Below are 11514 nucleotides of genomic sequence, written 5' to 3' on the forward strand. Positions count from 1 at the left end.
TTATTAATAAATATTTTATATATAAATATTTCTTAATAGAATACGCATATACTATATAGTATTATTAAATATAAATATAAATCTATTTATTATAATTAATTAATTATAGAAATATTTATAAAAATAGATTATAATTATATATAGCTTAGGAGGAATTTAAAATATATATAAATAATTTTAAAATTTTATTTTTATCAAAAAATATACTATAAAATTAACAATAGTACTATAATATTTAAAAAATCTAGACTAATTCTATGATATCCCTTTCTAATAAGGTGGCAGCACTATGGATCCACTGTTACTTCAACCCTGGGACCTCCCGCTAGGTAGTACTGCGCCCCTCGTAGCGTTGGTCACTAGCTCCGAAGGAGCCATTACATAGAGCCTTACAATTCTATATTTATAGTTTTAATAGCTATCCTTATAGATTGTTAATAACTTCAAGTATTAGTTAGTTAATAAAGGATCATCCTTTTATAAATAAATCAATCCTACGGAGTTGCCAACATGCACTACTCTATACACTATTTTGCAACACTAAAAGCATATCATTATCTCAGTCACTGAGGAATGCCAAGAACTTGGCCTGTATGGCACGTGCACTTGTCAAACAATCAGACAAGCGATAGCAACTGCAAGAGTATTTCATTGCCACCGTTCAACCACTGAACTGGAGACAGACCAGTTAAGGGAAGACATGGAGAATAGTACAGCATCAGAAGGCAAAGATCCATCAGTCTTTCTGAGTGAGATTATTGGTGCCCCAGTCACTGTGAAGCTGAACTCAGGTGTTGTCTATAAAGGTCATTTCATCCTATTCTCACTTGAGCTACCTTTACCCAAATGCTGATATCAGGCTAGGTGAACTTCAATCAGTAGATGGTTACATGAATATTGCCCTAGAAAAGTCTGAGGAATATGTGCATGGGAAGTTAAGGCGAAGTTATGGAGATGCTTTTGTCCGAGGAAATAATGGTATGTTCCATCGACCTATCTTGGCAATTTTATGTCTCTAATTCTGTATGTACTTGTTGCAGTGCTTTACATCTCAGCAAATTGAGGATATGACAAATGATTCCAATGGAGTCTCATTGTTGCCCATTGGTTGTCCTCTCGCTATGCCCGCAAAATTAAGCTACAAAATGTCCCAGCAAGACATATCAGGTGGGGGAGAAGGAAGGAAATTGCTGGCACCGCATCAAGAGCAAGCTGGCTGATAAAACAACAAATCGATTAATCAATTTGTCTTCCCTATACCAAAGTCTATTTCCGTCCTACCCTCATCGGATCATCTATCTCAGACAGCTCCATTCATATGGGAGGCCATACTTTAATACCCCTGTATTGATCGCCCCCAGAACAACCTAAAAGCCATAGATAAATCATACACGAACTATGTAACACGAATACCTCTCTAGTTGCTCGCCCAACTACTTAGTATTGCCTCGCTGCCGTTGGAATGCTTGAAAACAGAACAACTCGTTATCTAGTTATGATACCGTATACGGCCTTAGAGTTTTTACATAATAGACCGAAGACAGTGTGTGAATAATTGATTATTTAGTTGCTTCTTCCTATTGTTGGGGTACCCACCAAATCCAGTTTAGTCTGAGTGAGTGTATGTGTTACATCGATGGCTCTTGGGATTCACCAAAGCATGTGCCAAACTTTTTCAGGTCCACTTGGCAGCTTGAAGAAACTAATGAGACTTGCAGTTACTTAGGTGTATATAGAGGACTATGTACTAAATCAAATACTAGCATCTGTGACAAGTATCATACCTAAGTTATGATACTTGTTGCTCCGCCAAAATGAGATGAGGGGCGTGTCGCCCCACATGAATTGTTTTTCTTTCATCCTTGATTGCCGATGATGTATGGGCGAGGAGCGAGCTGGCCGCGGGGCCTTTCCTTTCGCATCTTCCTTCCGCACGGCGCCCTGTTTCAATCTTATTTCATTTCTCCCCCCCAGAAAATTCTTGTATTTGTTCCAAATCTCTCGGAATGACTCTGCAAGCAATCAAATATAATGGTGGCAATCTTGCCATCATTGATCAGCTACAGCTTCCACATGTAGAGAAATACGTTACAATACATACAAGTGAAGAAGGCTGGCATGCAATCAAGGAGATGCGAGTGCGAGGAGCACCTGCGATTGCTATAGTAGCGGCCCTCTCACTTGCATCAGAGCTCACTACCCTAATGGCTTGCAACAAATTATCTTCGAATGCTATGGAGGCACAGACTTTTATCACAGAGAAGTTACACTATCTGGTGAGCAGCAGACCTACAGCAGTCAACCTTAGTGATGCAGCTGGAAAACTGGAGACCATAGTGGCAGAAAGTGTTAGGATGCCTGGATCCACAGGCCATGCTGTTGCTACTGCGTTTATCCAAGCTGCCGAAGCAATGCTAGTGAAAGATGTTGAAGACAATAGAAAGATTGGAGAGTATGGTGCCAAATGGATATCAGAAAATGCTCTATCCGAGAACAGTACTAAGGCTACGGTTCTTACACATTGTAATACAGGGTAAGTACGCTGTCGTCTATAGTTGGACTCTCCTAATCGTATCGATAGTTCTCTCGCGACTTCGGGGTTCGGGACAGCCCTGGGGGTAATTCGTGCACTCTATTCGACCAAAACCTTACAACATGCCTATTGCACCGAAACGAGACCATACAACCAGGGCTCCCGTTTGACAGCATTTGAGCTCGTTCACGACTGTATTCCTGCTACGTTAATAACAGACTCAATGGCAGCTGCATTGCTCGCTAGACCCGAGATAGGCGTGAATGCAATTGTGGTGGGGGCAGACAGGGTAGCAGCTAATGGCGATACCGCAAACAAGATTGGTACATATGGTCTTGCTGTGCTTGCAAAGCACCATGGTGTGAAATTCCTCGTGGCTGCACCGCTCACGACTATCGACCTAGTCACCAAGTCGGGGAATGAAATTACTATCGAGGAGCGGCCCGCATCCGAGGTTACTAGGATTAGAGGCACCTGCGAAGATGGTGGTGTCTCCGAAGCCGTGAAGATGGAAACCGTATGCATAGCAGCAAAAGGGATCAATGTTTGGAATCCAGCATTCGATATAACCCCCGGGGCTCTTATCGATGGTATTATAACTGAAAAGGGAGTGGTGGAAAAGGACTCTGATGGATTATTTCACTTGGAGGAGCTGTTTAAAGCCTGAGAAGTAACTGAAGCCCCACTGTTGTCGTGGCAATTAGTCTCTCCTGTCGTGGGCTGTGGTTGGCGTGTCTCCTCAAAGCCATTGAGTAGTTCGTCAATTTTGCGTTCCAGGCTGCTTAGGTGATTCTCCAGCGCTAGAGCGGTTTTTTCGCCCCTGGGAAGTAGAGGTCAGAGTTATTTAAACATTTATCGAGCACCAGGGTGTCTGTACTTGGAGATATCATTGAAGGCCTGCAACTTAGTGTTAATGCTCTGTTTTAAACAAGCTAACAAGTCCATAATTTGCATAAAAGGAATTAACTTGCATCCCAGGAAGAAACGCACTTGCATGATGTTCGAGTTATTTTGATTTTCTTCCTCGTGCGACATGGCTCTAGTCAAACCACTGGACCGTATTTGTAAATGTTGAGGGGAAATTACAGGCAACGTTGTTTGATCAAACAGTCTCGTTGTGGTCCCGAAGCCAAGATTTGTCCTGTTAGCTTTTGTTGTCACCTGATCATGCACATCTACGTAGATATACATAAGTGGTACTAGTACTAGGACCAGCTCCGTAGGGAGTTTTGAGGTTCGTTGAGAAAGTCCAGTCTTGCTTGTTTTCATTTTCCTAGATCAAGTCACCTTTTTTATATACATAGCAAGTTACCCAACCAAGTAGCCCATAAGAAAGAGTAACTGACAATATAGATATCTAACCTAACAAGACTAATCTGATAAAGTATTCATAACCTAGATTTACTATGTAATTCGCGATAATGTATATTTTGCGGCCTCAGACTAGTTCGTATATGTATCTGATAGTCTACTTATTCCATAATCTTGAGCCAACGAAGGGGGGTTAGCATACAGCGCAGGGACTGGACCAGCTAGGGGAATATCACTAAAACACCATATTTCTGTTAGATTAAGATCCTATACTATATAGATTATTCACCCAGGCCTTTCTTCCCGATCTCATGTGAATGATAGATCTGGGGTGACCGAACATTAGAAGGGCCGAGGCCACCTCATTTGTCCGTAGATGATGCGTTATATATCATCGGATGTCAATAGAAATATAAACAGCACTGCCAGGAATTGCCCAGCATTTATTGTCGCATACAACAGCTGATCTGATGACACCTCGCTGTCTTTTTAGGTGTCTGTATACATAAATTCTAGTATTTCTTAAGATCTCATGTAAGTTATACACAGCACAAAGAGTGGCGAATATTGGTCCAGTTAGTCTCAACTTCACTTGATGCTGATGAGTAGTACCTTTTGATAGAGATAGGAAGTACGTACCATTCCCGGTATATTCGGCCCCCAGACGGAGTGGTATAACGTTGGAAAGGATTGTGGATACTGTACTGAACTACTAGTACTGTGTAATGGCTTAGTTGTCCCGCCCAATCAACACACGTCATTGAGACTTCTTCGCATTACAGTCCACCATCATACTCCGCTACATCAGGCGTCCCGTCCAAAGGGTGCATATCGCGGTGCAAGAGTGACCGCCTAAGATATCAGGCGTCCAGACATATCCTCACCTTCACATTCGTTCAGCTGGTGGAGACCTGTTAATTGAAAGAATATACGATATATCCTTCCGGTACCTGTTTGAAGCTCATGCGGTCATTTTTCAAGAGGCCTTCATGGGCAACAAGGGGAGATGATGATATGGACTCTGAGTTCTACCGTCGTGCTGGCCAAACGTACGCAGACATTATCGCTGCAAGTAAGGTAGCTCGAGATAGTCCACTAGGTAGTCCTGGCAGTTCTACTACAGAGGACGGTAAGGTTTGTAAGCGTCGACACATCTCAGGAGAACCGCTGTCGAGAGAACCCGCACCCCGAGTTCTTCCTGACGACGGCCAAGAGAGAAGCGATATACAAGGCATATCTCTCCGCAGCGTTGATTCCTGGAAGACTTCACCATACATAAGTGATTGTAACGACTGCCGGACGCCGGTACAATTGCCAACAGACAAAGCTAGCGCTCTTGGCTCGAAAGTTGATTCCTCTAACACCAGAGATATTCGGCAAACTCATGTTTGGCCCTACCCAAGTACGAATGCAGAAATAACCGAGACGGAAAATGCAGTCGACAAGATCCCTGTTCCTTGTGATGCTCGAAAGAACCAGCGAAAAGTTGCCGTCCATACGGATCAGCACCATGATTCTATGGATTATGATACGGTTGTTCAGATTCTTATCACCTCCAAAATTGAAAGCACAAAGCCGCTGATAATCCACCGAAAAATGTCACAGTCGCTGCGAGATGTTCGTCTTGCATGGTGTAACCGCCAAAGTATACCGAAAGAGATGCAGTCATCCATACTCCTGACTTGGAAGGGCAGAAGGCTATTTGATGTCACAACATGCAGGAGCTTAGGAATTGGCGTGCCGCAAGGCCTTGCCGACAGCGCAGTACACGGCGATCATATTCAGCACGGCAGCAAAGAAGACATTCGTATCCACATGGAGGCTGTTATCGAAGACAATGTGATGGCAATCAATGACTGGCAAGCCTCGCATGAAAGTTACCCTGCATATGCCCAAGAGTCTACAGCAACAGATGGCAGCAGGCTTCTATCAACAAGGGTCGTTTTGAAATGCCCAAGCGCTGGCGACATGGAATTGAAAGTTAGTTCAAGAATGCAAGTCTCGCGACTTGTTACTACATTTCGTGATGAAAAAAATTTACCGAAAAACCGGGAAGTATACCTAGTGTTCGATGGTGATCGGTTAGATCCCAGTTCTTGTCTGTCGATGTACGACATGGCAGATGGTGACCTCGTGGATGTCGTGATCAAATGAAATGTGGAGTTTAGAGGACACCCTTTCCCCTTCGCGGAACAAGGCTTATTCCATTGGGAGGTCAACAGACCGTTTTCTCTACTGATGCAATATTGAATATGATAAGTCTTATTGGCTTCAGGCTGGTCCGTACTAAATGCTTTATGTTCGATAGCTGATATGAGACGAGGAGATATATTCGATAATATGAAACATATTCATTACATGAAGTCTTAGTAAATATACACATCGTGGAGATGGCCAGAAATTGACTGTGTACTCTGGTTGGGAGTTTGCATTACTCGTGAAAGGACTGCTCAATTTGGTTTTTTTTTTTTTTTTTTTGCAGTAGATTTCTGTTCCCTTCCGCTATGAGATAATTTGCCCCCAGCAATATTCTCTACTGTCTCTGCTCTTACATGCTCCATTCGCAACCGAACATCGCACCACCATACCTATAAGAGCCTTAATGAAGTTGATTACTGCCAATTTTTTGACCTGTGCCGTCAAAGGGTGCAAGGCATCACCGGCGTCATTCCCACTTCATTTTAGGGATGCGGAGCTTGAACTGCAGGAGCTTGATTTTCAACCCGAGTTTATCCGTAACATTGTCCCTCGAATTGATTGGCATGCATTACAGACAATGGCAAATGAGGTAAGTAAAATTTGCACACTGCTATGCGATGTGTTCAGATAAGGATAGCGCTCACTCATTACAAGCTTGGGTTCCCCAAAATCCTGGATAAGAAGCCGGAGGGCGATGAGCTCATGGATGAACAAATATTAAGGGAACTTCATCGATTATTATTGGAAACGCAAATTATTGAGGGCAAATTGACTTGTGGGAATTGCGGCCATGAATACTTAATCAAAGAGGGGATTGCGAATTTTCTTCTACCAAGTCATTTAGGTCTGTACTCTCGCTGTCTTTCTACCACTCTGCAATTTCTGACTTGTCTTAGTTTAAATCTTCTACATATGTTGTTCCATTAGGCGCGGCGAGCTGAGTGTCAGGCCGCAATAGCTTGGGAGGGCTTCATGGTTGTTCCATGTCCTTGCCTCATTAGTATATCAGGTTTTATACCGCAAAGCGTTCCGTGTTACATGTTACAATTCCCGCCAGCGTCTTTTCTGCCTGCCCGAATCGCATATATCATCAAAAAAGCCTATGTGATGAAAAGCCGAGTGATGAAAGCTATATGGTACATGGTTGTTGCAGTTGATTCGGAAATAATATGAAATACAAGGCCTTGCCGTGATGGGAACCGCATACAACAATGGAAACAAGCAGAAAATTACACATTGGCCAGTTCCATGTGAACAGCTGCTAACCCAAGCCTCAGCCAAGACGCCATAATGCCAATGCTGCATCTGTCAAACAAGCCCAGATATTATGCTATGTTGAGCGAAAGAAATGCAAAATAAAGAGGGGCAACAGTGGCAGGTAGACGGACTGAGAAACCTACGCTGAGAGCATCTCAGTTAAGAAAACCTTTGCACCCGGTTGAGCCACAAAGGCATGGGATTCTATCATCGCTATCCCACTCTCTTTCGAATTTGTAGTCATACGTCAGCTCCTCATCTGCAGAGAAAGCAAGTTAACTTGTGCACCCATCGGGATATCAATGTGCTTCTGCCAAACTTACCTCTCTCGATGTCTCTCAAAGCATATATAACAATACGCTTGCTACCATCGACTTTAATGATCTTGGCAGTGCAATTCGGTGTACAGCTATGGTTGATAAACCTAGCAATGCCACCTCTCTTTGTAGCATCTATAACTGTGTTCTCATCAATGCGGAAAAGGTAGCTGCTACCAATTCCACTCTTTAAATACTGCCTCTCCCTCATATCCGCAACCTGCTGCCGCACCTTTTCACCTACATATTCAATGATCATGTCATTTGCTGATATATTTTCTTCGGCATAGAGGCCCCAGTTATGGATAGCTGACCGAGCAAAGCGTACTGGCTTCTTTCGCTTCTTCAGCTGATTAAAGCGAAGGACGTCGCCGTCTCCAGATTGAGTGGGAAGGGCCTGTTTCTGTGCATTGATGTCTGCAATCAATCGGCGGTTATTGACTCTTGTAGATCTGGATGTAGACTTAGATATGTTCTTTGCCGCAGCAACTCTTGCAGCCTCAACTGCAGCAGTATGGGGATCATTCTTTGCTCTGGCCTCGCGCTCTTCACGTGCCTTCTGGACTTTGATACGATGTGGCAGGTACTTTGACTTCTCCGACTCCAATATTCTCTTCCTTCCTTCGGTTCGAGCAGCACCTGTTGTATTGGGTAGATAATAACCTGCGATGCCAGTCTCCTCGCGCACGGGACCCACATCTCCGGGATGATTGAGGGCTTTGATTTCCTTCTGCCTCCATGCCCAAGCCGACAGGTTTCCAACATTGGATTCGGGATATCCAACAAGGATATCTCGAAGAAAGTGCAGATCCTCGTCGTCTTTTATTAGGTTTTGCCATCCGTCGAGATCCATAATTATTGCATCGTCGTCATCGACAATGGGCCTAGGCTCATCATTGGACACTCGCCATTCTACCAATGTTCGGGATTCTTCGCGCACTTTTGCACTATCGACAACGTCAAGAGGAGCTAGTATACCGTGGCGGTCTTTCTCTGTCGTTGAGGACGCAATATCAATACTATAGTCCAGATGGTTGGCTCCTCCCATCTCTTGCCGATTATCATGATTCTCTTTTGGAAAGATACTATGAGCAGCTTCTGACCCTTCGAGATTTATGTCCACGGCTATAGGGGTTGTGATGACTTGGGCGCCTTCGACTTCGGTTGCTGCAACAGAATTAATGCCAAAAAGTTCGTCATCTTCCTTTTGTCTTTTGCGCGCGTCGAGTTCTTCACTGGCTCTTTTCCGTTTTCGCAACTCTGGAGAAATTTCGTGGCTTTCAAGCTGTGAACTTTCGCCAACCGATTGATTGTCCTTCAAAATCTCTTCGGGCTCTTGACTTTGAGCTGAGCCAGCCAGTTTTACAACTGGAATTCCCAAAGCCTCGGAAACAAAGCCGTCGCCATCGTCAGACTCTGAGGTCCCCGAGCTCATCCGACTTGGAGGCCGACTGTCTTGCTCATCCGTATCTTTGGGTGTTCGTTGCTCATCATCTGAGTCGTCAACGTCATGCAACTGTTGCAGCCGGTGATACAGTGGTCGGACTTCTCTTCTCCGCAGCGGCTGCTTACGCCTTTCGTCCAAGAAAGCAGCATCTGTCCGACCAAGATGGCGAGCCTTCCGAATACGCGGAAGTGCAAGAATATTTGGTGCAGATCCATTGAAAGGACGTCTTGTGTCTGATAACCCTGACCGCGAGTCTGGTGTCCCGAATGAATTGTCAATTCGAAACATGGGTCTTTTGATCCCCTCCGGGTCAGCGATACCTAACGTTTTCCTTTTTAGAGCATGCCGGTCTGGGTCGAGGTAATCATATAAGGCTGGTGCAGCAATGCGTGACTTCACATCCTCAAGAAGTTTATCTTTCAGGTCCCGGATTATGATGGTTATTACTTCTTGGCAGGGGTCAAGGTCAACCGCTCGCTGCTTTTTCTCTTCTTCGATATCAAGACCCACTTCTCTTTTCAATCTTTCTCTTTCTGCTCGCTCGCGTTGTTCTGCTCGACATCGCTCAGGACTTGGACTGCGCTCGTAGCTGGGATTGCCATAAGGCTGGCTTTCCATATTCATGATATAGGTGAACAGAGGCTTCATGTGGCACATTTTGTAGCAGCGCTCAGTTTCTTCCTCACCGCGCCTAGAGTTCTCAAATATAATATAGTACCCGGTTTTGTCGCAACGAATGTCTTTCCAGTTAAATAGCTTGAGCCTTTTCTTAAGGTGTGGAACGGTTGTACTAAGGACTGGTACGTAGCAATGAGCAATGAAGATGTACGGATCCCTTTTGATCTGACTCAAAATGGGCACTTCCTCAACCAAGGACGGCATGACGGGTTTAAGAAAATTTGCCCTCGGTCCTTCAGGAATCACAACCATAGGGCGAACAGATGGTTTTCCAGAAGGACCTTTCGGCGCCGTCGGAGGGGGCTCATTTTTCTTTATTTCCGAATCTGATTTCGCCTCTTCCGTAGATAGAAGATTGCTCTTCTGTCCCATCCTCTGGGACTCAATTGCCCTAGCCACAAATCTGTCTGAAACAACCCCATCGCGATCCAAGTCAACCCTGATCCTTCGCGTCCCGATGCGCTGCTCTTTTCTGCATTCATAGAATGCTCGCCTAGCTGCGCTTGCTGCGAGGACAGGACCGCCACCCCGAAATGAAGCGCTGTCTTTGTACTTTACTGAGCATATTCCAAGAAACCTGCCAGTAATCGGATCCGTGCGGTTATTTATCTCGGCAATGTCTCCGAAACTTGAAAACAGGGCGCTGATCGGCGCGATGGGGGTGAGAGGATCGAAACCAGTGATGACTATCTGCGCAGGAGGCCCGGGCCCTATTGTCGTTGAAGCATCATAAGGCCAATGCTTTAAAGGATAGGGCGCTGGTCGATATTTCCTCTTCTGCTTGCAACCGGCACCTCGCATGTAATTTGGAATCCCAAGGCGAGGATCTGGTGGGCAATTATCTTGTTCGCTCAAGATAATATCGACATAACGGGGTTTCCTTCGCTTCTCCTTCGAGGATGATCGTTTTTCGGAGTCAGGGTCATAGACCAGCTTATAACCTCTGATGCTTCCAGTGCGACGGCCTTGAGACTGTGGCGTTGGTGGGGTATGGAGAGGGTTTATTCCACTCTTAGTATCGACAATAGCATTTGCAACAACCTCTTCTGCTATTTTGTTCCGGGGTGAGTTTGCTCTATGAGCGGGCGATGACTCGGCATTGGTAAGAGGAGTTAGGGTGTCAAGACGTGCTTCATGCGAGCTCGCGCCATGTTGAGCAACAGATGTGCTAAAAGCCGGGCGATCTCCTGTTGTAGAGCTTGCAGAACCTTCCACAGATGATTCAGGTGACGTTTTCTTTAAATCAGTAGAAGATATTTGTCCAGAATCCAGTGATGCACCGCCGTTAGACGAGTTGAGAAAAGCTCTTGTTTCCGTGGGGCACGTCGATGATTCATCGCTATGTTCACTATCAACTTGGGCCTTAGGTCGCGGTCGCTCCCTAGTTACTTTAAATCGTTTTTGCTGGAGGACAGACGGCGCAGTAGGGAAGAAGTCTGCAAAGCCTGCCGAGGAGCGCGACATACTGAGAGATGGCTACGAGCCAAAATCAGACCAGCTGCGATCAGAAGGCAGCATCCTTAACCGTTGTATTCGGCTAGTGCGCAGTCATGAGGCCAGGAATCTTCCCTGGCGTAAATCGTACAAGGTGGAACCAAATCCGGCAGAAGATATCGGGTATAGACGAAAAAAAAAAAAAAAAGGTGGAAGGCGGTAGCTTATCGAAGGCAAAGGGAATTGGTTGAATTGATGTGAGCACGAGGAATGTGAGACTTTGGGAAGTTCAGGATCGCAAGAAAAGAGTCCATTAGATGTGTTCTTGAATCGCCCTA

General features: G+C 45.0%; 5 protein-coding genes across 5 annotated transcripts; 4 read left to right on the forward strand and 1 right to left on the reverse strand.

Moving 5' to 3' along the window:
* The first annotated feature begins 466 nt into the window (after nucleotides 1-466).
* On the forward strand, nucleotides 467-1425 carry BDV37DRAFT_267145 (U4/U6-U5 snRNP complex subunit LSM6). The gene is made up of 3 exons (XM_032083989.1): nucleotides 467-806; nucleotides 865-978; nucleotides 1041-1425. The coding sequence occupies exons 1-3, from the start codon at nucleotides 701-703 to the stop codon at nucleotides 1061-1063; spliced, it is 243 nt and encodes an 80-aa protein (XP_031934210.1). The 5' UTR covers nucleotides 467-700; the 3' UTR covers nucleotides 1064-1425.
* Nucleotides 1426-1904: 479 nt separating this feature from the next.
* Nucleotides 1905-3619, forward strand: BDV37DRAFT_267148 (S-methyl-5-thioribose-1-phosphate isomerase). The gene is made up of 4 exons (XM_032083990.1): nucleotides 1905-2532; nucleotides 2581-3353; nucleotides 3411-3430; nucleotides 3524-3619. The coding sequence occupies exons 1-2, from the start codon at nucleotides 2007-2009 to the stop codon at nucleotides 3198-3200; spliced, it is 1146 nt and encodes a 381-aa protein (XP_031934211.1). The 5' UTR covers nucleotides 1905-2006; the 3' UTR covers nucleotides 3201-3353; nucleotides 3411-3430; nucleotides 3524-3619.
* A 962-nt stretch (nucleotides 3620-4581) lies between these two features.
* BDV37DRAFT_267151 (small ubiquitin-related modifier domain-containing protein) lies at nucleotides 4582-6201 on the forward strand. The gene has a single exon (XM_032083991.1). It carries the CDS (start codon nucleotides 4808-4810, stop codon nucleotides 5996-5998), a length of 1191 nt encoding a protein of 396 aa, XP_031934212.1. The 5' UTR covers nucleotides 4582-4807; the 3' UTR covers nucleotides 5999-6201.
* Nucleotides 6202-6357: 156 nt separating this feature from the next.
* Nucleotides 6358-7220, forward strand: BDV37DRAFT_90574 (RNA methylation protein TRM112). The gene is made up of 3 exons (XM_032091417.1): nucleotides 6358-6632; nucleotides 6698-6887; nucleotides 6940-7220. The coding sequence occupies exons 1-3, from the start codon at nucleotides 6447-6449 to the stop codon at nucleotides 6942-6944; spliced, it is 381 nt and encodes a 126-aa protein (XP_031934213.1). The 5' UTR covers nucleotides 6358-6446; the 3' UTR covers nucleotides 6945-7220.
* Nucleotides 7213-11303, reverse strand: set1 (histone methyltransferase SET1). Its single transcript, XM_032091416.1, has 2 exons — nucleotides 7624-11303; nucleotides 7213-7559 (listed from the first exon to the last, which is right to left on the reverse strand). The coding sequence occupies exons 1-2, from the start codon at nucleotides 11204-11206 to the stop codon at nucleotides 7456-7458; spliced, it is 3687 nt and encodes a 1228-aa protein (XP_031934214.1). The 5' UTR covers nucleotides 11207-11303; the 3' UTR covers nucleotides 7213-7455.
* Nucleotides 11304-11514: the final 211 nt, after the last annotated feature.

The sequence above is a fragment of the Aspergillus pseudonomiae genome (assembly GCF_009193645.1).
Source record: "Aspergillus pseudonomiae strain CBS 119388 unplaced genomic scaffold BDV37scaffold_220, whole genome shotgun sequence".
Lineage (NCBI taxonomy): Eukaryota > Fungi > Ascomycota > Eurotiomycetes > Eurotiales > Aspergillaceae > Aspergillus > Aspergillus pseudonomiae.